Below are 27,297 nucleotides of genomic sequence, written 5' to 3' on the forward strand. Positions count from 1 at the left end.
AATTAAGCAAAATTGTAGGCTATAAAATAAACCCACACAAATCATCAGTGTTTTTTTTTTTTTTTTTTTTTTTTTTTTTTTTTTTTTAAATGTTACCAACAAAACCCAGCAGCAAGAGATAGAAAGAGAAATCCCATTTAAAATAATTGTAGGTAATATGATATGTCTGGAAGTCTGTCTGCCAAGACAAATCCATATGAACATAATTAGAAAATACTTTCCACATGAATAAAATTAGATGTAAACAGAAGAATATAAATTGCTTATGGGTAGGATGAGCTAATATGGCAAAAATGATAGTTCTACCTAATCAATGTAGTCAGTGCCATTTCAATCAAATGGCCAAAGAATTACTTTATAGAGCTAGAAGAATAACAAAATTCTTCTGGAAGAACAAAAAGTCAAGAATATCAATGTAAATTAATGGGGTGGGGAAGGGGGGGAAGCAATAGAAGATAGCCTAGTCGTATCAGACTTAAAATTATATTATAAAGCAGTGGTCATCAGTAGGGGATCATTGCAATAAATTAGGTTCACAAAGTCTATGACTATAGTAATCTAGTGTTTGATAAACCCAAAGACTTAAGCTTCTGGGATAAGAACTCATGATTTGGCAAAAAGTGCTGGGAAAGCTAGAAAATAGTATGGCAGGAATTAAGTATTGGCAATATTTAACCCCCTATACCAAGATAATGTTGAAATAGGTTCAGGATTTAGACATAACAGGTAATATTTCAAATCTATCAGTAGAGCAAGAGATAGTCTTCCTGTCAGATCTGTGGAGAAGGGAGGACTTTATGCCCAAAGAACACTTAGAGAACATTAGGAAACGCAAAATGGATAATTTTGATTATATTAAATTAAAAAGGTTTTGTACAAAAAAAACCCAACAACAGTGAAACCAAGATTAGAAAGGAAGCAGAAAGCTGGGAAATAATTTTTATAGACCTTGTTTCTAAAATTATATATAGAGAATGGAATGGAGTCAATAAGAATACAAGTCATTTCCCAGTTTACAAATGGCCAAAGGATGTGGACAGACAATTTTCAGATGAAGAAATTAAAATTATTTCTAGTCACTTGAAAAACTGTTCTGAATCACTACTGATAAGAGAAATTCAAATAAAGATAACTCTCAGGTACTTCTTGGATTGGCTAAGATGATGGGAAAAGATAATGATAAATGTTGGAGGGCATGTGGGAAAATTGGGACGCTAATGTGTGTTTTGGTGTAGTTCTGAAATAATCCAACGATTCTGGAGACGAGTTTGGAACTCTTCCCAAAGGGCTAAAAAACTGTGTATACTTTTTGATATAGCAGTCTTACTAAACTGGATCTGTATTCCAAAGAGATCATAAAAAAGGGAAAAAGAATCACATGTGCAAAAATGTTGGTAGCAGCTCTTTTTATAGTGGCAAGGGATTGGAAATTGAGTGTATTTCCAACAACTGGTAAATGGCTGAATAAAATTATGCTATGTGAATGTAATGGAATATTATTGTTTTATAAGAAATGAACAGGTTGATTTCAGAAAAGCCTGGAAAGACTTATATAAACTAATGCTGAGTGAGTGAAGTGAGAAGAACAAGGAGAATATTGTGCATAGTAACAAGAAGATTGTATGAAGATCAATTGTGATAGACTTGCCTCTTCTCACAATGTGGTGATGTAAGACGGTTTAAAAAAATTTATTTGAAAAAAAAAATAGTAAGAAAAAAAGAACAGAAAAAGAATACAAAGCAAAATAGAACCTTGTCATGTACCCAGCAGAACATCAAGGAGGATTCAAAATATGGAACAACAAATTACCAGGTCAAAAAAGTATGTATACTAGTAGAAGAAATTATATTCATGAATGAACATTTTTTCCTTAATTCCTTGTAAATTGTTCCTTGGTTCTCTGCATCTTAGTTACTTTATTCCATTCCCCCCCCCCCCCTTTCATTCCCCTACTACTTCCAAACAAGCTGCAGTTAAATATAAAGATGTATTTATGTATATACACATGTAGATATATACGTACATATACATACTTAGATTTCCCCCCCCCCCCACACACACACACACACACATCTTTTTCTGTTTTCTGTCCCTGCTGACTACTCTGCTCCATAACCTGCCTTGCTATTACTTAACATTGCCACACCCTCATATAACACTCCACCAAGAATCCCTTCCCTTGTCTTCTTCCCTCACTCTTTGCTTCCCCATCTGCCCATCCCTCCCCTTTTATTTCTTTAATAGATTTTGGAGGATGCTATACCCTTCATGGTGTATATATATAATGTTGCTTATTAAACCTATTTCTTATGTGAGTAGGTTTTCAGAATCATGAGCCCTTCTCACCCCTCTTATGCCTCTGTATTTTTCCCGTGCATCTCATTTGTATAACATGATTACTATTTTTTCTTTAACTTTGCCAATCTTTCCTTTTGAGCTACTCTATTGATGTGAATCTTAAACATATAATATATATTTCCAATGTTAAAAAAAATTGTCTATGTTTAAACAGTTTGTCCATTTTGTGTTCCTTAAAAATGATCTTTGATATTGGCTTTTATGTGTTAAATTTTCTGTTTAAAGTTCAGGTGTGGTTGATATAAAGTTTTGAAAATCTGCCAAGTTTGTTGAGAATCCATTTTTTTCCCTCAAAATTATAATTTTGCTGGATATAATATTTTTGACTGCAAGCCTAGTTCTTTTGATTGTTTGTAGATATGATTCCAGGACCTGTGGTCTTTTATTGTTTGTACTTGCTGATAATTTCTATATAACTTTAATTGTAACTCCAACATATTTGAATTTTTGTTTCTTGCAAAATTTTCTGTTTGATCTGGGGGTTTTAAAATTTGACAATAAAATTAAAGGATCTCTTTGAGGTAGTGATTGGTGGATTTTTTTCTTTCTACTTTCCCTTCATGTTCTATCACTCCAGGATAATTTTCTAGGATTATTTCTTGCATTATTGTGTCAAGGTTCTCTTTGGTCACAACTTTCAGGCAGTCCAATTATTCTCCTCTTGATTTGTTCTCCAGATCTGTCATTTCTTATGTTTCACAATCTATTTTCTCATTTTTAAAGAATCTATTTTGTTATTTCTTGGTCTTTTATAGCTTTACTGGCTTTCTTCTCTTGCCCTATTATAATTTTCTTTTTCTTTTTTTTCCCTCTGAGGCAATTGGGGTTAAGTGACTTGCCCAGGTTCACACAGCTAGGAAGTATTACGTGTGTGAGGTCAAATTTGAACTCAGGTCCTCCTTACTTCAAGGCTGGTATTCTATCTACTGCGCCACCTAGCTGCCCTCAATTCTGATTTTCAAAGAATTATTTTCATCTTTGAGACTCAACTTCCTTTTTTAGTTAGTTGGTTAACTCTTTTTTCATAATCTTGTTTTTCTTAGATGGGTTTTATGTTTTATTTCTTAAGTTTTTCCTCATCTCATTTGATTTTTAATTTTTTAAAAAAAATTTCTCCTAGAAATTCTGGATTACTCTTTGGAGTAGAAGCTTTTTTTTTTTTTTTTTTTTTTTTAACGTGTCCTCCTCTGAAGAAACCCCAGTCTTCCCTATTCCCATAATATGTTTCAATGGTGGGGTTCTTTCTTTGCCAGTTTATTTTTGTTAATGGAGAGGTACAAGTACCTCAAATTGTGGGGTAGGGAAATGGTGCTTCAACCTTCTCTTCAGCTCTCCCCTCTCCCCTGATAATTTCTTTTATTATTCTAGTACCCAAATCAAGAGCTCCACCTACAAATGCCCACAGCTAGCAGCATCCCTGCCCCCCTGCTTCTCCACTCACAGGGTTCTGGTTCCTTCTTGCCAAGGACTCTTGCTCTGCATCACAGCTCAGCCTGGTGTTCCCAATCAGCTGAAGTCTTCTAGGACTCAGACCCCTGACTGCACATACAAGTCTAAGAGATAAAAGTTTCCTTGTTTCCTGCTGAGGCCCCAGCTTGCCCAGGGCTCCCCACTTGCTATTTCTGCGGAACTAACCCAGAGGTATTTGCACTTCAGACAGGTTAATACCAAGCTGGAGTCTGTCTTCAGATTTTCTTGGGTTGGATCTGCAGGACCCAAGTTCTGCCCCAAGTCTTCTTGATTTTTTGCCAGTCTATGTCCCTGAGGAGCAATTTTTTTCCTATTTTTGGGGAAACTGGGGGAGCTTGAAATTTATCAACCTACTCCTCTGCCATCTTATCTTCTCAGACTCTTATCCCCATATAAGGCAGTTCTAATAGACTTGGGATGCAAAATGTGGTCCATATCCAGAGAGAGTGCTATGGAAATTGAATGTGGACAGAAACATTGTTGGCTTTCTTTCTCGTGGTTTTTTCTCTTTTGGTCTGATTTTTCTTGTACAACATGACAAATATGGAAATGTGTTTAAAAAGATTGCACATGTTTAGCATATGTCAGAGTGTTTGCTGTCTTGGGGAAAAAGGAAGGTAAAGGTAGAAGGGAGAAAAATTTGGGAACACAAGTCTTAACAAAAATGAATGTTGAAAATTATCTTTACTACATGTATTTGGAAAAATAAAATACTATTTATTTATTTATTAAAGCTTTTTATTTACAAAACATATGCATGGGTAATTTTTCAACATTGACCCTTGCAAAGCCTTCTGTTTCAAATTATCCTCTCCTTCCCCCCCAACCCTCCACTCCCTCCCCTCAAGGGCAGGTAGTCCAATGCATCTTAAATATGTTAAAATATATGTTAAATCCAATATATGTATATATATTTATACAGTTATCTTGCTGCACAAGAAAAATTGGGTCAAGAAGGAAGAAGAAAAAAACCTAGGAAAGAAAACAAAATGTAAGCCAACAACAACAGAAAGAGTGAGAATGCTATGTTGTGGTCCACACTCAGTTCCCACAGTTCTCTCTCTGGGTGTAGATGGCTCTATTCATCACTGAATAGGTTGGAATTGGTTTGAATGATCTTATTGTTGAAGAGAGCCACATCCATCAGAATTGATCATCGTATAGTCTTGTTGTTGCCGTGTATAATGCTGTCCTGGTTCTGCTCATTTCACTTGGCATCAGTTCATGTTAAGTCTCTACAAAGCCTCTCTGAAATCATCCTGCTGGTCATTTCTTACAGAACAATTAAATTCCATAACATTTACATATCATAATTTATTCAGCCATTCTCCAATTGATGGATATCCATTCACTTTCCAGTTTCTTGCCACTACAAAAGAACTGCCACAAACATTTTTGCACATACGGGTTCCTTTCCCTCCTTCAAAATCACTTTAGGATAGAAGCCCAGTAGAAACACTACTGGGTCAAAGGGTTTGATAACTCTCTGGGCATAGTTCCAAAATGCTCTTCAGAATGGCTGTATCTGTTCACAATTGCACCAACAACGTATTAGTGTCCCAGTTTTCCCATATCCCTTCAAACATTTGTCATTATCTTTTCCTGTCATCTTAGCCAGTCTGACAGGTGTGTAGTGATATCTCAGAGCTGTTTTAATTTTCATTTCTCTGATCAATAGTGATTTGGAGCACTTTTTCATATGATTACAAATACTTCTAATTTCTTCATCTGTTCATATCCTTTGGCCTTTTATCAATTGGGGAATGGCTTGAAATTTTTTTTTTTAATTGAGTCAATTCTCTATATAGTTTAGAAATGAGGCCTTTATCAGAACCTTTGAATGTAAAAGTGTTTTCCCAGTTTATTAATTCCCTTTTAATCTTGTCTGCATTAGTTTTGTTTGTACAAAAACTTTTTAACTTCATCTAATCAAAATTATCTATTTTGTGATCAATAATGAGCTATTGTTCTTCTTTGGTCACAAATTCCTTCCTCCTCCACAGATCTGAGAGGTAAACTGTCCTATGTTCTTCTAATTTGTTTATAATATCATTCTTTATGTCTAGACCATGAACCCATTTCGACCTTATCTTGGTATATACTGCCAAGTTTCTGCCATTTTAGTTTCCAATTTTCCAGCAATTTTTGTCAGTGAGTTATTATCCCAAAAGCTGGGGTCTTTGGTTTGTCAAATACTAGATTGCTTTAGTCATTTACTAACCTATTCTACTGATCAACTGATCTATTTCTTAGCCAGTACCAAATGGTTTTGATGATCGCTGCTTTATAATATAGTTTTAGATCTGGGCTGCCACCTTCATTTGCTTTGAAAAATAATTGTTGCCCACTTCCATGCCCACTGCCCTCCATCCTTACTCCCCCTAAAAAAGGATAAAACAGCATTTTACTTATATAAAATTACAAAGGTTTTACAATGAAAAAATCATGCTTATTCATGACTCTAAAACAGTTCAGAGGTACAATAAATTGGACTCAGAGTCTCAAGTAGAAAGAGAACAAACTAGATTGTTTCCAAGAAATTGCAGAGTTTTTTTTTTTTTTTTTTAATGATCCCAAATGTCCCTAAAGTTCCAGGAGGCCCTTTTTAACATTTTTACTTTTTTGCAATAAGGTTGTTAGTCATGGAATGCCAAGGATTCTGAAAGATTAAAAATTTAAAAAAAGACACAGAGAACAAGGAAGTGGTACATGATGCATGTGTGAGCAGATTATAAAATGTAACCAATTAAAAAAACTTCATAGAAGAATTGGAATAAAAGATGTCATGAAATATGTATGCTAGAAAGAAAAGATGAGTTGGTTCCATAATGATGGATAGAGAAGACAGATGGACATTCAAAGTACTCCACAATTACCCTTGTGATGCCAGATGAAATTGAGGAAGTCCTCCAATATGTAATGTCCTTATGGACAAGAGTCATGCAAGATGAGCTATTAGGGACAATTTGCGATTTGGACTTCACAGCAATTGATTGTACAATTGCACAGATAAAATCAGTGGTGGTACTAGAATAATAAAAGAAATTATCAGAAGAAAAATATTGGAAGCAGACAGCTGTGATAAAAGCCTAATGGTTAAAATGTACACCATATGAACAATCTTCCAAGGATGACATGTGAATGATTAGTTGCCAATAAAAAAAATCTCAAATCCCTGATGAGAAACACATATTAAAAGAACCCTGAAGTATCACTTCAGCATCCTTCAATTGGCAGATAATAAATATTGGAGTTTCAGTGGAACTGAATTGATTTGACCATTCTAACAATTTGAAACTGTGCTAGAAAAGTTGGGTATACACCTTAAGCGAGGTTAATGACAGAGTGAAAACTCATACCTTTAACAAAATAATAACAAAACCTTTTGTAGTTTCACAAAAGAACCTAAGGAATTAGTCCTGTTAGGTTTTGACATTCAAGTTAATTAAATTCTGGCATAAGTGACATGTTTATTAGCAGCTGGCAAAGTTATGAATAGCAACACATTCATTAGATGAATTCAGGTAGGCCCTTGAAGTGTGATTTCATTGATGAAGAACTCCCATATGAAGTTCTCAGGAAGAAACACACACACACACACACACACACCTACCTCTGAAAGTTAGGAGTTGCCTAGAACGCAATGAAGTAAGATCAGTATGTTTCACAAGCAGGACTTGGCACCCAAGTTTTTACTGTCTCCAAGACTAGATAATTTTCTTTGATACTATGCTATCATGTTAAATAACAGACAATAAAAAGATCTCAACAGATTTAACAGGGTCAATTCTAATACAGTTTAACTTAATAAGGATAAATGCAAAAGTTTACATTTTTGTTAAAAAATCAGTTTCATAAATAGAAGATGGGAGAATTTTGGCTAACACTCTGAAAATGATCTGGGCTTTTTAATGAATTATAAATTATACTCTATATGAATCAACAGTGTGATACGATAGTCAAAAAGTCTTTTGTGATTTTTAGGCTTCGTTAAGAAAAATATTTTTTCCCAAGATTAGGCACATAATAATGCTGTTGTATACTCTGTCATGGTCAGATTATATTTGTAGTATTATATTGGTTCTACATGCCATATCTTGGTAGGCAGGACATTAATAAGCTAGAGGGTTACTAGGAAGAATAGTTGTAGGCATCAAGAATGTGACATGCAAGAATTAGTTGAAGGAATTGTTGATTTTTTTAATTTGAAGACCAGTAGTACAGGGGACAGGAACATAGTAAGTAATCTTCATGAAACTTTTGAAAGGTTGTCAGGGTTGCAGCATTAAACTTATTTTGCTTGCCTCCTGGTGGTGGATCTAGGAGTAGAAAGAGGCAGATTTAATTTTGGTATAAAGGAAAACATTTCCATTAGACCTATTTAAGTGGAATGTGCTGCTATAGGATTTGGTGGGTTTCTCTCACTAAAGATTTTTAAATCAATAATCAATATGCCTTGCTAACTACTTGCTATATATACTGTAGAAGGTTGTTGGGTTTTTTTTTTGGTTTTTTTTTGGGTATATGCAGATTGAACTAAGTGAATTTTGAAGTTGTATATTTGAAGATTTGTGGAGAACTTGAAGAAACACTAGAGTCAAATCATGGTAATGTTTCAAAGCTTAGAAAATAGGCCTCATAGGCTAAAGAAATAGTTTTAAATTAAAATGAGAGATTGCAAGATAGAGTATTTTTGGAATTAGAAAGACCTTGGTTCACATTCTGCTTTTTACACTGTAACTATGGGCAACTCATTTTTGGTTTTTTGACAGTTCTTTTATGATTTCCAAGTTCCTGGGTAAGTCACTTAACCCTGTCTTAACCTTGTTTTTTTAATTCCTCATTTGTAAAATGAACTGGAGAAGAAGATAACAAACTATTCTGATATTTTTGCCAAGAAAACACCAAATATTAGTCATAAAGAGTCAGATATGCTTGAAATGACTGAAACAATAACAACAGCAACAACAAAATTCACAACAATAAAGCTATAAGTAGATTTTGATCTGTAATAGTGAAGGGGGGATTCCTTCACAAATGAAATTAGAAGTCCTTGTATAGAAGTTGGCAATACATAAAGAAATCAGGGTCAGGTTTATTTTGTCTGTACAAAAAAATGAAGAATTATTTTAATCCTAAATTTTTCACATTTACTTGTTTATTACTTCTCTCTAAAGGCAATGGTTATTATTATTATTTTTTTTTAAATCAATTCTTCAACTCTGATGAGGTCAAAAAGAAATAAACTTAATTTGCAACTGTATTGGTTTGATTTAAATCAAGAATAGCCTTGAATATTAAGGTTTTTTCAATAGAAATCTTTTGTAAATCTAAATTTTCATTAGCTTGACATAGTGGATGAAATGCTGGATTCTGAAATTTGAAGAGTTCAGAAGAGTTTTCTGAGTTTGAAAAACTACTTTAGTTTTTTTTGTTTGTTTATTTTTGGTTCTGAATTCTCTTCTTTGTTATGCTTCTCCTGTACCCACTGAGAAGGCAATAAAAGCAAAATCCTTTGCAAATATGTACAGTCTTGCAATATAAATTTCTACATTAGCCTTCTCCCTCTCCCTTCCTCCAAAAAAGACAATAAAAGAATGAGAAGATGTTAAGTCACTGGAATTGATAGAGACAATAATTATCTAATTTAGCATAGTTCAGTATGATTGATCTGATCCTTCAAGGAGATGTTATGGGCCAGAACTTGAAACAAGATACTAAGTGGAATTGAGGAGAGAGTGGTTAAAGTTTAGAATTGATTTAATCCTACAACAAATAATGGTTCCTAGGGATATAATGATTGATGTTACTCAGTGTACAGCATATAAGCAGGAAGCTCTCAGGGCCAGACACAGAAGCCCACTAGAAGCCTAGCCTCTTAGAGCCTCAGCCAGGATTCAGTTGAGGAGATTCACAAGCCAGAGAAGGCAGCTTAAACTCTCGGAACCAAAGAGAGAGATAGGCCTCTATTAAAACTAACCAAGGCCCCAGGAAAAGACACAAGACTTTGAAGGAAACAATAAAGGATTTGGACTTTAACTCCTGGCTGCATTTGGGATGATTACACTGACCTGAAATGAAGGCTGCTCCCAGAAGCCCCCCAAAAACCTGCTCCCAGAGAACATTATATTTTAGAGAAGAATATTACAAGAAGAAAATGTTCTAATTTGCACTTTAAATCCATCAGTTCTCTATTTAGATGTGGATAGAATGTTTCATTATGAATCCTTTGGGATTGTGGTCAGACATACTAAGTCTTTCAAAGTTTAATTATCTATACAATATTAACTATTACTGTAGAAAGTGTTCTCTTAGTTCTGTACACTTTATATCAGTTGATATAATTCTTCCCAGGTTTTTCTGAAACCATCCCCTTCACCATGTCTTAGAGCTCAAAAGTATTCCATTATGTTCATATAACTTAGCCCCAGTTTATGAGCATCCTTTTATTTTCCAATTCTTTGTCACTGCAAAAAATGCTGCTTTAAATATTTTTGTACAAACGAGTTCTTTTCCTTTTTCATATCCCACTTTGGACAGTTAATATCTATGTGATGATAGGAAAAAAATACTCAACTATTAACTCAATTTCCTTATCTATAAAATGGGGGCAATCTTCTGATGTCATTATTGTAATCCTTAAATGCTATGTTATTCATCATCAATGATTTTAAATTTTGGTACTTTATATTTGAATGGTAAAAATATTTTTATTCTTTAAGTAATGTTATTAATGGCTTGACAGTATTAAATCCACTTTTTCCTCCCATGTAAACATTACTTGCTAAGGATCTCAGTCTTACAAAAATTGAGACCTATTGTTGGAGATCAATACAGTGACAAAAGGTTTCCTCTCTATAGGCTTTTGGTACTGGCTGCACTTAAAATGCTAACACCACTTTTGAGACCACTTTTCTTGTACTGCTGCCTATGTATTTATTCCCTTACTCCCTTGAGGTAATTTTATCATAAAAGGACGACAAAAGCGATGTCAATTTGAAATATAATCCAGATGCTGTAAAACATTAAAGATATGTTTATTTAATGTAATAATGTCATGAGTTATAATGTATTTCAGTGAAAGTAAGGCACATCAAAATATACAGAAATAATGTTGCTAAGTACAATATAGTATAGCAAAAATTCAGTCTTGGGAAATAGGCAAGGAATGGTTTCTTAAGATTTTACTTTAGTTGGGCAGCTAAATGGTGCAGTCAGTAGAGCACTGGTTCTGGAGTCAGGAGGAGCTGAGTTCAAATGTGGCCTCTTTCTAATTGTGTGACGCTTGGGCTCGGCATCAATTTGCCTAGCCCAATTGCCTAATCCCCCTCCTCCCCAAATTTTTTTACTTTAGTGTGTAAAATTTCTGTTTTTAGATATAATTCTATATTAAATTTGGGGTATTGTAACTTTAATTTTTTTATTGAAAGATAAATCAACTAAATAGTTAATATAGTGTGTTTTAATTGAAAGCACCATGTTAGTAATTTTTCGGTCTTAATTTCCTTGTATATAAAATAAATTTCTGTATATTTTCTGTGTATTTTCTATATGAATTTCTAGGTTTTTTCAGCAACTTTTCCTTTTATGGATTTAGATTTATATTATTTAATGAACATATTTAACAACAATACTTATTGGCTATATAGTCTTAAAATATAATATGTTGTTTAGTAATCTCAATCATATCTTACTTTTTGTGATCCTGTTTGAAGTTTTTCTTGGTGAAGATGCTGGAAAGGTTTGCCATGTCAAAGATTTGAAGTCAGGAAAAAGAATCTACCTGACTTTAGACCCAAAAAGCTATCTACTACCACTTAGCTGTTCTAAAAATGTATTATGTAGTTTTGTACTTGTGTTGACATTGTGAATTTTTATTTTTGCCTCATGATATATGACTAACACTTGGGATTGCCTGAAACACTTGAATTTTGGGGAAATTTGTTCTAGCTCTTTTCATTTTGTATTTTTGTTTTATAAATGTTTCTTGCACACAGCATATTTTTTTCTTGCTCGTTATTTTTACTTTCTTTTTACTGAATAATTTAACATTCACATTAAAGGTTCTAATAATAAGGTTTGTTTCTTCCATCTATTCAGTTATTTCATATAATGGCAAAAGTAAGGTGTCTCCTATTTATAAAACCATTGGGTAAAATTCCTTGAAAGACGTGACAATAGAGATCATCTTGATAATCAGAGATAGTGAGTACTCTCTTGATTATTAATACCAAGTGAGGTATATAAGAAGATGTATTTTCTGCAAAGATTTTCACCACTGTTTGTGAAGGGAATCTAGTATAAAGACCTAGTCAAATAAGAATTATTCATATACTATTTGCGAAAGACATTGTAATGATTCTGTCAAGCCCTAGAACATTACAGAGCTACATCAGTGAGATTCATAATCATTCAATAACTTTGCCTAAATAATCACACACAAAAAAATCTTAAGTGAAGAATGCTTGTGTCCACGGTATTATATGTGGGTGGATGAACAACTTGTAGAACTTGTCTTATGTATTTGGACAAACAATGCAAGTGTACAAATGAGTTGGTCTAGTAGAATCGTGTAGTAGAAAAATCGTGTAGTAGAAAAGTGGTAGGCTGGATTGAAGTTGCTAAGCTCTTGGAATAACTTCAAGCTTTGCCGTGTTGGAGCCTTTCCTTTTCCCTTCCCCATTTGATTTTCTTATGAGGGAACATGGATTTAGTTTTTGTAATGCCCAGTTTTTCTTCTTTTCCATCTAATTCTTTTCACAACTCTCCTTTTAATCTTTAGTCACTTAGACTCTTTTGGTTCTATGTGGAGCTCTTTTTCTTCTTTGGCCTTGGCCTCTGTTATGAAATAAAAAAATAATTTTGAGCAGAAATATGATATTATTGATTTCATTGCTTAGTCTTGTTAACTATATTCATTTATTTTTCTTGTGGTGTTTGAAGTATTTGTCAGATCCTCACTTTCTTCTTTTTTTTATTTTTGAAATAATTATTCAGGTAGATAGATAAATATCTGTGTGCACTGTGTGCCAGGTACTGTGCTAAGCACTTACTGATTCTGTTCTATGGGTTCCACCCCATATAAATAGCTATTTTTTTTTTCCCCATGGCGGGACTTTTTGAAGTTCAGTTTTTTTCTACTCACTACATTGATGGTAAATTATTTAATTTGAAAAGTCTACAAACCAAGACTAAAGTAGAGAAAGAGTTAGTGTGTCATTATTTTTTTGTTCACAGTTAATTGTATACTCAATGTGGCCTCTGAAGCTGAGATGTAACAAATTTTGGATTGATTCTCTGCTTGTGCTAATTTTAACCTAATGGTTAATGCCAAAAAAAAAAGTGTTCTCCCAGCTAGCACCATACTATCCATACATGGATAACAATTGAAGAAGTTTTGAATACTGTGTGGTTAAGTTCACTTATTTTGACAGTATACTTTCTGGGATATCCATTGATGATGAGGTTGACATATGCATTTCCAGAGTTAGCTGGCTAAAAAGACCACAGATAAGATGGTAGGGCTCTCTTGGTGGTGGTAATTTGTCCAGTGAGAATGAATTAAGGGGAAAATGTAAGGATAGGTAAAGAATACTTTGTGGAGGAAATTATGCCAAGAGCCATTTACTTTTCATTATCTTGCTAGTCCTTTTTCTATATTTTTCAGTAATGATTTTTATATAATTTATTTAAAAAATTTTAATTATAATTTATTTTATATATTATATATTTAGATTAAATATATTTAATATTATATATTAATATATTTTATATTATAATTGTATTACAATTATAATTATATTACAATATAACATATATAACTTTTAGAGCATTAGTGAAAATAAGCATTAACTTTGTTAGCACTAGTGTTTTTCTCAAAATCCTTTGTAAGAAAGTCATTTAAAAACCCAATTATATTTTATGCTATTAGTCACTTAAAACTATAATTATAATTCCATGATTGATTACAGTAATGTTAACTGATACTTTTACTTCATTTGTTTTGAATGAGAAGATATATGAGATTTTTCTTATTTGTTTATTGTATACATTTACTTTTTCATTATTTTCCTTGTTTCAGATAATATCCCAGAAGATCTAAAAGACCCATTTTACATAGATCAGTATGAACAGGAGCATATTAAACCACCTGTTATCAAGCTTTTGCTGTCCAGTGAGTTATATTGTCGGGTCTGTAGCCTTATTTTGAAAGGTGACCAGGTAGCAGCTTTAAAGGGACATCAGTCTGTTGTTCAAGCTTTGTCTCGGAAAGGAATTTATGTAATAGAGAGTGATGACACACCAGTGACTGAATCTGACCTCAGTTGTGCACCTATAAAAATGGTGAGTAGTAGCAGGATTTAAAACATTTTTTAAATTTAGGCTATTTTGTGTTTTTAGGGGATAATATTCCCTTGGGCTATGGTGATCTGAATTGAAATGCACTGAATTTTTCTCTTTAATATTTTGATCTCTTAAAACAGGATTGACTTTTACATCGCATACCTGCATTGTGCAGCTGCCTCTGCATATTTTGGCTAAGTGAATAAAAAGTAATTTAGTTAAGTCAGCAGCTCATCAGCAACTTCCAAAATTCAAGTAAAATGTAATGTAAACATTAAATAAGTATTAAATAAGATATTAGAAATTTGGATTTGCACAAAAAAAGTTTTTTTAGTAAGTTTAAAATTAAAGTTTGGGTATTCCTTTTCACATAATGGAAAAATGGCAGTGATTCATTTTAAGCCTTTTTTTTTTTTTTTTATCTTGGTGGTGAATGCTGTGTAAGAAAGTTCAAGAAAGATGTGATTTACTTTAGGCACATTAAGTCAAGCAGGTTTGAGGCAAACATCTTAGAAATGTGTCTTCGTTGACTACCAGTTTGTCAACTGAATGTATTTTTGAAGTACTTTTATTCTAAAGGAAATCATTATACTAATCCAATGTTACTTTCCCTTTGTGTTCAACAAAAATAATCCTGATTTATGCGACATTACTAGGCTCCACTTGAATATGTGTGCTCTATTTTTTTACTTTTGACTATATTGGTGATTTTCTTGTCTACAAATTTTGTGGATGATTGCTTGGTCCTTGATATTTTGTAAACGTGTGTGATATAATTTTAAAAAAGGTTAGCATGGTCATACGCTGTATCTTCCACATGAGCATATCTCCCTTATTTTTGAATAAGCCTGTAGCCTAAAATTTCAAACAAAACAGGATAGAAGAAATAAGAGCATAGCATTTTTAAGCAGAAAGATTCAAATTCTTTTGTCACAATTCTGAATTTGAGAAAGTGCTAGATTGGAGCACCATAAGAGATTTGTAGTTTTGAATGAGATTGTGACTACTTATTCTATACATATTTATTTCCTAGAGTTCACATATGGCTATGATTGATGCTTTAATGACGGCCTACACTATAGAAATGATCAGCATTGAAAAAGTAGTTGCCAGTGTCAAACGCTTTTCTACATTCAGTGCCTCAAAAGAACTTCCTTATGACCTGGAGGATGCAATGGTTTTTTGGATTAATAAGGTGAGGACTTTAAAGCCATTTTAATGTCTTTAGGTAATTAGAATGTTTCCATTGAATTGAGAGCCACTTGTTCAAGTAAATAATGGTTATTTAAAATAAGAGAACTAGAACTAAATGGGGGAGGGAAAAAAAAATCTTTGTCCTGATAACCATACCTCTTAACTACATATATCTTAGAACTAGTAGCATTAATTAATTGTTGCTTTATGATGTATAAATAGAAATTATTATACTATATTAAAAGTCAAAAAATTTACTTTTTATCTTTAAAGGAAAATTGTTACTCACTCTTAATGATCCCCTTGACTGTAAAATTGTTCAATAAATAGTACTATTTATTGTTAAATTCTAAATGTCTCTGGGTAGGCAAAGATACTGATTATAGCATCTAAAGGCATTTGCATATTATATATTTTCCTTTCACTATTTTAGGTAAATCTGAAAATGAGGGAGATAACAGAGAAAGAGGTAAAATTAAAGCAACAGCTATTAGAGAGCCCTGCTCATCAAAAGGTAATAAAAGGCTATATTTAACTTCTGAAAACTTTTTGGTTTGGAATCATTGTCAAATACAATTTAACGCAGCCCCAAATGAAAAACCTTTAATCTTTCTGATAGTGACTACTTGTTTACTACTATTTGCTTCAGCTCACTAAATATAAACTGATGAAATTGCTGAATTCAGGGAAATTCGATAAAGAATTAAGGGCCATTACATGCAGTAAACTAGAGATAAAAAGGTAGAAATGATATAAATTCTGTCTTATAGAGCTTTCAACCTTTTGGGGGAAAAGATACATACACAGGTAACTGATAAAAAGGAAGATTGTGGTAAATGGAAAGGAGAGGTCAAATAAATTATGATAAATTAGAGGATGCAGATTCCTATTTTAATTGTTTATGTGTATGATGAGTGGATATTAGGCAAGCCTTGTGGAAGTTATAGAACCTGAACTGTGGACTTTTAAGAAAGTAAGGAGGGAATATAGGAATGGATGGTTAGAAGGGACAGAAATTTATTGTGGGAGAAAATATATTCCACACAGTACATAGTGGGAGCAAAAGTATGGAGATGGGAAAGGGTAATAAGAGAATATGGATTGGAGTAGTAAAAAATAAGGAAGATAGACTGAAGTCAGAAATTTTTTGTTGAGTATTTCAGTCATGTCTGACTTTCTCTGACCCTGTGAACCATACTGACCATGAGCTTTTCTTGGCAAAAATACTCGAGTGGCTTGCTATATTTTCTTGTCCAGTTTATTATTAAGGCAAATAGATATTAAGTGATTTGCCCAGGATCACACAGTTGTATCTGAGGCCGGGTTTGATCTCAAGTCTTCCTGACTCCAGGTTCAGGTCTATTATATCCATTAAACCATCACCCTGCCTCAGTCTGAAATGAAAGGATCCTAAGTGTTAGATTTAGGAGCTTAGCTTTTAGTGGGGAATCACTTAAAATTTGTGAGTAAAGAAATGGCATGATTAAAGCAGTTAGGAATAAGTAAGATTATGTGATTAACTGTATGAAAGATAAATTAGAGATAGAGGGTGGAATGACTGTTATAATGGTCTTTATCATACATACTTAGGTCAGAAGAGATTAAAACTTTGATCATTGGTTATAATGGGAGTATACAATAGGGCATGGATGAAAGATAATTGTGGAGAAAGAATCAACAGAAGTTAATAGGTTTTTGGATGAGGGAATGATGAGATTACAAGGTTTTACAAGCCTTGGTCAGAAAGGTAGAACCTTAAGGTAAGAGTACTATGGAAGGCGGGGTGGGGGTGGGGTGGGGGGGTGGGGTGGGGGGTGGGGGGGTGGAGAGGAGGACAAAGAGTGAAAATTCCGAATTTTGAGATGACTTAGAGAAATGGACATGTTTGATGTATACCATTTCTTTATTAAACATGTATGTTTCTGTATCAGAAATTAGGCCTAGGTGTGTAGGGAGGAGGTTCAAAGAGTAAGGGAGTTCTATTGAACTGAATAATAGTGTATGTGACCCTACCCTTTGTTCCCTCCTCTTCTTTTCCTTATCTGTATATATTGGTTATAATGCACTTCTACACTTTGGTTAATAGAGAATGTAATGTCCTTAAAATGGAAATGTGCCTCAGTTTTTCTTGTATTTAAAAAGAGCTCTTCTAGTCTTAAGTTAAAATATTATGCATATTGAAAGACTCAGATAAAAAAAAAATACATCTAGACTGGGCTTTGCCTTTTAAATTTAAAAATTTGCTACGATAAAATAGCAATTATTGGATTTTCAAAGGCTTAAATTATTTTTAACTTTTAGTTTTTAAACTGAAGTTTTCTAATATTGCTTTTAACTCATAATAGTCTTTCAATCAAAAATTTAACAATTTTGTCTTGGTAGTAGTAATATACAAAGTGTGCCTTGCTCCTCTTAAGTGCATTCAAATATCATTACTTGATCTGCTGATATTCCTTTCCTTTCCTACCTTCCTTTCCTTGCCTTCCTGAGCAGTCTCCTTCCAAATGGTATTGGAAATTAGTACCTGTAAGTGAACTACTTTTACACCAGTCACCATACAGATTTCCATGGCTTTTAAATATAAATTGCTGCTTTTATTAAAAACTATTTAACAGATAAACCTATGAAAATTTGTTTACTTGTTCATAATTTGCTTTAGAGTAAAATTTATCTTCTATAATACGAATGTCTACTGCATAAAATAATTGTGTGAGTTACAAGTTATATTTTGTTTGAGAATGCAGAATTTTATATTTATGTTATTTTTTTAGGCTATTTGTTTTTATGAACACTTTTTCAGTAACACTACAGTAATAGGCTAAATAATCATCTGAAAATTGGAGGGATGCATACCACTAAGCTGTAAATTGAAGAGGCTAAGATAGCAAATTGAAGAATTTTGACTTTTTCTATATGAATTTTTCTGTTTTATAATTTAGGTTTTCTTTTTTGTCATCTTCCCATATTGTTTTCCAATTTGGACTTCACTCACTGGATGTAAATAATAAATTTATCTAGATACAAAAATGTCATTCTTTTAAAATATTGAGTAGTAAAGTAGTCATTGTTAGTTTATAGAGAAGATTTTTTTCACTTTAGAATTTTGAAATCTTTGATTATGTCCTTAGTCTGTATTTTATTTAGCTTTACCATCATTTGTCTTTTAAGATTTGATAACTAGGAATTCACCTTTACCAAGATGCTAGAAATAGCTAGCAATTACTTTTGATACTTCTGTGAGAAAATTTATTTTAACAATTATTGAATACACAACATAAGTAGAGCAGAATGAATCTTAAAAAGATGACTTTTTAAGTTCTAGAATATCAGAGTTGGAGAGGACCTCCTATCTCAGAACAACTTTCTCTATCTTTTGATGAAGCCATTTACTACTTCCTGAGATATCCTGTTCTATTTTTGCATAACTTTGGTTAAGAAGTTTTTCCTTATGCCATGCCTAAATCTACTTCTCTGAAACCTCTGCCTATCATTCCTAGTTCTGCCATTTAAGGTCAGACATTACAAATTTAAGCCATCCACATTATAGTACCTTTTAGACACTAAACTTCTCTAAACCAAAAGTTGCTTTTGGCTGCTTTATACATGTTGACTGAAATTGGAATCCAGTAAAAACTGAATCTTTTTTTTCAGACAATATGCTATTTAGTCATGCTTCTCCCATTTTGTACTTTGGAATTTAATTTTTGGAACCCAAGTATAAGATTTTACATTTATCCCTGTTAATTTTATCTTAGATTTGACCCAATGTTCTAGTCTGCTGAAATCTTTTTGGATCCTAGCCTGTGCCATCCAGTTTATTATTTTATTAATGTCATATATATGTTTGGCAAGCATGCCATCTAAGCTTCCACCTCAGTCATTGATAAAATTTTAAATAGGTAGGAGGACCTCTGAAGATTTGCTTCTAAGTTCAGATTAAAGAATTGATACCTACTACTTTTGGAGTCTCTTCATTCAGCCAGTCCTGGATCCACTTTGTGCTTTCCATTTTATACATGACTTTGTTAGATGTTGACTACTGTATTTTGTAGTAAAATAGAGTAATATTTTTATATTGAAGAATAATATTTCTATGTTAGGGTTTATGGCCAGAAATATATGGGCGATCCTTTTCCTCCCATATTGATTTTCAGATAAAATCTTTGGCTTTGAGGAGCTTAAAATCTCTACTTAGGGAGCTAATCTTGTTGTATACAAGTAATTATATTAAAAATAGCATTGTAGATGGGGCACAGGTACATACTATAAGAATTCAGAGGAAGGGAAGACTTATTTCTGCTAAAGTGATCAGATCTCAGAGTTCCCAATATCTGAATTAAAAATGAACATTACAACATCTTATAGCTTGGGGACTGCTTCCTATTCCTTTTACTCGGGAGGTCTAGTATGGGTAACTAATTGCTTTTAAACAATGTAAAACACAATGTTTATATTTGTTCCAAATTATTATTTTAAAATTTGTAAATAGAAATTAAATGTCAATGTATATTTTATATGTTTTACATCATTTTCATTAGCAGTAGGATTTATTCTTGCTTGTTGGGGTAATATCTTTCCTATTTTATTAAATCCTCAGAGCCAAAGACTTGCAAACAGTGAATATATTAGAATTGTAGACCTTAAAAGAAATAAGATTTCAAATAAAGATTATCTATGGATTGAAAACAGGAAGATATACCTATACCTAAGATTTCATTTCATCAGATAAATAATAATGATGATAATGATAGTAGTAACTAGGTATATTTTAAAAATTGATTAATGAATTGCTTGCCTTTTTAAAAAGTGGGAAAAGAGGGAGAGAGTTTAGAATGCATAATTTAAAGAAAGAATGTTAAAAATTGTTTTTGCATGTAATTAGGGAAAAAATAAAACATAAAATTTGTAAAAAGCAGAAAAAAATTTCTAGCAAAATTTGGTAGGCGTAAATGTTTTATATTAATTTACAAAAAACCTAGAGGATTAAAAAAAACACACATTACTACATTATTTATTTATTTAAACAGATTCCTTAAACTACTAACTAGAACATTATGGGTGATTTAATATTCACATCTTATCCTTTCTTAGAGAATAAAACCTTTTGAGTTGCTGCATGACTTTGTTTAATCACCATCATATGTGTCTCATGATTTTTTTGTGTAAGCCTGATTTGATGCATGCTATTTCATACTACTGCATGTGTTGTGGACTATGTTCATATAGTACAGTATGAATGATTCACATTAGATTATAGAGTGTTTCAGATTAGGAAAAGCAAGTTATAATTTGTATTAAAATGCAGATTTGTGGTCCAAAATACATGAAATTTTAGAATATAAATGTTTCTCACAACATTTGTATTGTATTTTTTTGTGCGATTTTAGAGCGAATTATGAAAGTTTATTTCTTACCAAGTACTATTCTTTTTTTTGGTTTCATCTATACTTTTCTTGAAAATTCATGATTTTTATTGGATAGCTTGAGTTTGCCTGCAATTTGAAGTACAGAAGAAAATTGATTAGGAGAAGCAATATCATTTTAAAACTAGATCTTGTTGACTTGTGGGTCACATGAGATTCTAAATAAAATACTTCGTTTGTGGATTAAAATTAAATAATGAGTTACTCTTTTTTTTTTCCTCACAAATTTAATTTACCTTATATGTCTGTTGTAGTTGGGTTTCAAACAGTCAATTAGTTGTTGACATATTGTAACTAACCATAATTTTCTTTTTAATGCAAATGTATCAAAACTTAAAAATTTTTTCATATAGTAGTCTTCCATGGATTCAATTGTCTATTGTTTAGTTGTACTTATACTTAATTAAAAAAACAATACATTCCATTATGTTTAAAATTCTTTTCATATTATATAGTAATGCTTTTATTTGTTGCTAATTCAAGAAAAGAATAGTTTATATTTTATTAGCATTTTTTAATATAAAAATTTTTTTAAAGGAGATAGATTTTAAGTAATTTGGATGGTAATACTGTTTTTACATTTTTTATTTTGTGCACATTTCAATAGCTTTTTAAAAGTTAGCCTCAAGGTTGGGTAGTAGGTCTAGTATTATGGATAACTATTTGATTTTAAACAATGTAGAAAATGTAAGGTGTATGTTTTGCTATGTTAAATTGCATAGGAGATTATAACTTTTATAATGTCTTAAAACATCCTCATATGTTGCATCAGATTTTCTTTCTCTTGATCATAGGTTCGATATCGACGAGAACATCTTTCAAGTAGACAATTACCATACTTTCCACTGCTGGAAGATCTAATGAAAGATGGCTGTGATGGTGCTGCTCTTTTAGCTGTGATACATTATTATTGCCCAGAACAAATGAAATTGGACGGTAAATAAAGAATAATTTTTCTTTAAGCAAATTAAATGCATTAGATCTAGATTTAGTTATATGAGTATTTTGCTTTACTTTTGATTAACATTTTTGTTGAGTAAAAAGACTATTTTCTGAAAAGATTTGATTGAAATCCCGAATCTAGAGGCTAGACATGTTTCCCAAAAGGATTAGACTTTTATAGGTCCTTTTATATAGGCTTCCTTTAGTTATCTGGATTTCTTTTAGTCTCTTAATAGAAAAACCAGTGTAGAAACAAAGTTTTGGATAATTTCTAAAAATTTGTTTTCATGTTTTTTTTTTCTTTTAAGTAGTATTTCTATTTGAGAAAAAAAAACAAGCCATTCAAAAATTCCCATCTTAGTTAAAAGAGTCTAATGATAATAGTTTACTTTCTATCTAATAGTCCTGTTATTTCTTAAAAATTAAAAATAAAGTAGTTAGAATTTATATGCTATAAATTTGGTCTGTGTTAAACTAATTTATAATCTTTAAAATCTTAAGCAGCCTTTGAAATGATCTTGTTTTTTTTTTTTTCCTCAACCTACCATTTAGTAGATGTTTAATGAATGCTTGTTCATTGATAAATAAATGCAATGTAATTTGAGGCAGAAGAGAAAGCTAATAGTTGGATGCATAAAGAAAGGTTTCCTACAGAAATTAACACCTAATTTTAGGTACAAGGAAGCTACACATTCTAAGAAACCAAAAAAATAAGTTAGGAGTGCATTTCAGGCATGGAAGAAAGTCTGTTCAAAAGCAAAGACTCAAGAGCACAGGTGTGATAATAGCGAAATGATCTTGTTTTTGAGTAAAATAAAATCTCTTTTAATTTGGCATGTTTTCTTTCTCACAATTTGTTCATATTGTTATCAAAGGGAATTTTGTTTTTAATGCACTTGGAAGAAGAAAGAAAAGTTATTTCTGATTTTGTAACAATTTTTTTTTGCCATCCTCTTTGTCGACTCTTCCATTGTCATAGATTTTATTCTCTTATGTTCATCTATCTTTAAGAATAAGTTTTTAGTCATCATTGAGTATACTTGAGAGACTAAAGCATTCTCTGCTTTCTCCATTTAAAAAATGCATAAAAAAGAATTGGCATTTATTTAGGAAATGGATATAAGACACTTTAAATTTTATGGATTAATTTCTTCAAAATGTTGAAGATGATTAATGGAAAATAAGTTTTCATCTTCATTTTGGAAAATGTTAGTTTTCTCACAAATAATTTCAAATATTGTTAGCATTAACGTTGATATTCTAAATTATCATGTTCCCTATGTGTGCCTTTTCCCCTATCAAGCTGTTTCTAAAAGATGGAATAAAGTTTGGAAGGTGTACTTTGTTTTAGAGAAGTTTTACTGTTACTATAAAAATTGTTGATAATGTTATAATCTTACAAAAAATAGCCTCTGTCGCTAATATTTTTCACATCATAACTCACTAATAGTTGCATAATTGAAATGTATTGTGAAACAGAACTTTTTCGTTGTAATAAATTTCAGTTGTATTTTTACCCATCAGATATATGTTTGAAGGAAGTAACATCAATAGCTGACAGTTTATACAATATTCAACTTCTGAGAGAATTCTCAAATGAATACCTAAACAAATGCTTTTATCTCACCTTAGAAGACATGCTGTATGCTCCTTTAGTACTAAAGGTAAAAATTTAGTACAAAAATATATTAAATACAGTTATATTAGGAAAGTACTTACTTTTCAAACAAATCACTTGCTTTATTCTTATTCTTTAAGCCAAATCTTATGGTTTTCATTGCGGAATTATTCTGGTGGTTTGAGAATGTAAAGCCAGATTTTGTACAACCAAGGGATGTTCAAGAAGTAAAAGATGGTAAGTGATTTAACTTTTGATAAATATAAGAAAAGACTCTGTAATAGATTACTACTAACCTTTTTCATTATAGGTCTTTTGGTAAGACTGCTACTTTTTTTTGTGAACCTGTTCCAGGTGAGGTTATTTAAACTTTATTTACTGTCTAAACAGGCTGTGCCTTGTAATGATTGCTTAAGTCTATTGTTTTGGAAGTCTTATTTTTTCCCAAAGCATAATCCAAAGTGAAATTACTTTGCCAAAACTTTCACTTTTCTATAAAATAAATTGATTTGAGCTTTGGTTGGGGTTCCCCCCCCTTTTTGCATAGCAGGCATTTTGAGTGGTTTCTTTCAGAGTTGCTTTACTGTGAACTTCATTTGCTTGATCTTCCACTTTATTGCTCTGTCAAAGTTACAATGGGCGTCTGACCAGATACACTGCATTTTTTCCTATCCCACTTGACTTTTCTATAACAATTTGTGTACTCTTATATACCCACACCACATAAAATGACTTATATTCTTAAGTTAATTTTTGTTTTTTACTGTTATCTTTGCTGTTTTTCCTACTGATTTCTATCAGTGGTCATCACCCAAAGCCTTTCTTTGCCTTTCTTTCTCCTTTCTTTACTTTTTTTTTTTTTTTTAAAGGGACTTTGGCTTTTGAATTACCACTTTACTCAAATCTACAATTTCTGACTGTACCTGTCATATTACTATACTTACCATATAACAAGTAGATAAACATTAAGTTTTTAAGGATCTCTTGCTCAGAGTATAGAGAGCATAGGGTTTGACTGTGCTCTCTAGATTCCTAGATACTGACATCTGGCTTCCTAATGCATCCTAAAAACCTCTGTACATTTGTCCCATCACTTTAGTAGTAATATTTTTAAGCCCTCCTTCTGTCCTGCAGATAAATTCTTTATGGGCCTTTTCTGTTTGTGTCCTCAGTGCTTAGCACAGTACTTGGCAGGTAGTCAGTGTTTTTCATTCATCTATTCTTTCACTCATTAGGTGTTGATTAGAATTTTTTTAAATCTTGAGATTCCTATTGGACCAAACTTATTTTACATCTGGCAGTAAAAAGCAAATTGAATACTTGATTCTTTGACTTTGGAAAGACGGTTTGGAATGAACTATAGAATGATTCCCAAAATGTATATATTTATATGAAGATATGTCATATTTTCTACTTTTGATAGAGTTCTAGAGGAATTTTAGAGTATGTGAAATTTTAAAAAATCAAGATTAAAGTGTGCTAGTCAAGTTTAATTTGTTCAGTCAGAATTGTTCTCTGTTACTCTTCTGTTGTAGAAAACATAATCTTTATTTTTTTATATTATTAATAATATTTAGGCCTTTATTGCTAAAATTATGTACATAGGTATTCTCTCTTTCAAAGAGAATATAGATTTAAATCAGAAACATTTTTATGTAGTCCATGGCATTTTATTTCATAGTATTTTCTTAATATATTTATTCATTTAAAATAATGTAATATTTCTACAGCTAAAACAGTTTTGCATCAAAAAAGCAGCCGCCCTCCCATTCCTATTTCCAATGCAACTAAACGAAGTTTCATGTCAAGTCCGGGTACTTCTGGCCAAGTAGATATGCAGTCTCCAGTTCAGCTGCCACCAGAAGCTTGCAACAGGTATTACCTGCACCCTGAAGACTCTGACTATCTGTAAGTCTGTCTTTCTGCCCCCAGAATTCACCACTTTATTTTTTTTCTCTTTGAATTTCTGAAATTGTTTTGATGAGGTTTAAAAAATAATTTATTTTTAATTGTTTTTGTGTTTCCTATATGAGGAGAAATTATAATAATGACTTAAAGATGAGAGTAATAATCTTAATAAATCTGAGTGAAGGTTTATTTTGTAATACAAGACTTAAAGCATATAAAATATGAATATATGAATATCACTAGAGTTCAGATTTCTGTGTACCATTCTCTAAAAGTGAATGATTATGGAAAATATTTTAGTGGATGTGAATGACTATGGAAAACATTTTAAAACTATGTAAAACATAATAACCTAGAGGGCAGGCAGAAAGTTCTGGTATTTAAGTACTGTAGTAGCAAAATAGGAGTTAAGTTGCATTTTAACCTCAGGGGCAATGAAGAAATATATGGATAGTAAAAGACCAAAAATTCTGCATGAAAAGTAGTTTATAGAATATTATCAAAGAAATTGATGATTAGAATAAAACATGGGTATTACATAGAGTAAGAGAAAACCATGTAGTATCAAGAGAAAAAGAGGAAAGCCCTTAACATATCTCCCCTAGCAGATATATAGGAAAACATCTGAGTCATCCAGGATGGAAGGCAGGGATGAGTTGTAATCTGCATTATTGACCTTATTAGTAAGATCATAGATGTATTGGATCATTGAAGTGGATTTGGATTTCAAGAATGCTTATTACAAACCACCCTTGTCTTATTGCCTGGTGAAATTCTGGTGAAATTTTTTCTTCCACAAATGTTCCAGTCTCAGTCTACATAATTTTCATTCCTATCCTTCCTTGATTTTTTTTAAAAAACATTTCCTGGGTGCTACTGTAACATTTATACTGGCAACTGTTGTTCCTTTCTTTCATTATATGACTAGACTATCTCCTTTTCTGCCTATAATTTTTTTTAAAATAGCTTTTTATTTCCAAAATATATGTAGAGATAGTTTTCAACATTCATCCTTGCAAAACCTTGTGTTCCAAAATTTTTTTTCTTTTCCCTCCACCTCACCCACGCCCCTAGATAGCAAATAATCCACTATAAGTTAAAGATGTCCAATTCTTCTATATATATTTCTTCAATTATGCTGCACAATTATCGGCTCAAAAAAGAAAAAAAAAAGAGAAAACAAAAAGCAAGCAAACAACAAAAAAAAGGTGAAAATACTATGTTGTAATCCACACTCAGTCCTCACAGTCTTCCCTTTAGATACAGATGGCTCTCTCTATCACAAGTCTATTGGAATTGGCCTGAATCAACTCATTGTTGAAAAGAGCCAAGTCCATCATAGTTGATCATCGCATAATTTTGTTGTTGCTGTGTATGATGATCTCTTGGTTCTACTTAACTTCACTTAGCATCAGTTCATGTAAGTCTCTCCAGGCTCATCATTTTGTATAGAACAATAAAATTCCATTACCTTTATATACCCTAATTTATCCAGCCATTCTTTAACTGATGGACATCCTCACAGTTTCTAGTTCCACTACAAAAAATCTTGCTTATAATTTTTTCTTGTTATCTTGTGCATAAATCCTTATTAGTAAGACTATATTTACCACCAAAGTTTTGATTCTTTTGAGCTTATGTTCCATGATTAGTAGTCATATAAAATCCTTAAGAAAAAATACTCAGATATTCAGATTCATGAATTCATCATTTTGGATGTTTGTCCAGAAATGTAAGTTGCACCCCATTCATATTTGATTATCCTATGTGACTCAGTCGACTCATTATGCTTCACTTTTTCCTGATGTCACAAGAATCTTAGTGAAGCACAGTCAGTTTTAACATGTGAACAACAGCATTTCTTTTTTATCTTATTTTTCCCTATTAGTGGCATCTTTTGTTCTCTTTCAACATTTCTCTTTTAACATACTTATCATCTTTCTCTCCATTGTTCCATTGTAGATTATGTTTCAAAGTCAAATAGAAATACCATTAGACCATTGAATGGACTTTTGTTTCTGGAAAAAGTTTAGCATTAT

The 27,297-nt window shown here is 32.0% G+C and overlaps 1 protein-coding gene across 6 annotated transcripts in view; it reads left to right on the top strand.

The window, feature by feature from the left end:
- CAMSAP1 (calmodulin regulated spectrin associated protein 1) overlaps positions 1-27,297 on the top strand; it is a 68,517-nt gene that overhangs the window by 20,379 nt on the left and 20,841 nt on the right. For 3 of the 6 annotated variants that reach the window (XM_031954963.1, XM_031954961.1, XM_031954960.1), the window contains exons 3-10: positions 13,911-14,173; positions 15,207-15,368; positions 15,801-15,881; positions 17,861-17,893; positions 21,585-21,726; positions 23,257-23,396; positions 23,491-23,587; positions 25,081-25,258. In XM_031954963.1, coding sequence (XP_031810823.1) covers positions 13,911-14,173; positions 15,207-15,368; positions 15,801-15,881; positions 17,861-17,893; positions 21,585-21,726; positions 23,257-23,396; positions 23,491-23,587; positions 25,081-25,258 — 1,096 coding nt within the window. Of the gene's footprint in view, positions 1-13,910; positions 14,174-14,313; positions 14,436-15,206; positions 15,369-15,800; positions 15,882-17,860; positions 17,894-21,584; positions 21,727-23,256; positions 23,397-23,490; positions 23,588-25,080; positions 25,259-27,297 lie in introns of those variants that run through there. The other 3 variants (XM_031954964.1, XM_031954962.1, XM_003757496.4) reach the window with 3 other exon arrangements.

Source organism: Sarcophilus harrisii, chromosome 2 (genome assembly GCF_902635505.1).
Source record: "Sarcophilus harrisii chromosome 2, mSarHar1.11, whole genome shotgun sequence".
Classification (NCBI taxonomy): Eukaryota; Metazoa; Chordata; class Mammalia; order Dasyuromorphia; family Dasyuridae; genus Sarcophilus; species Sarcophilus harrisii.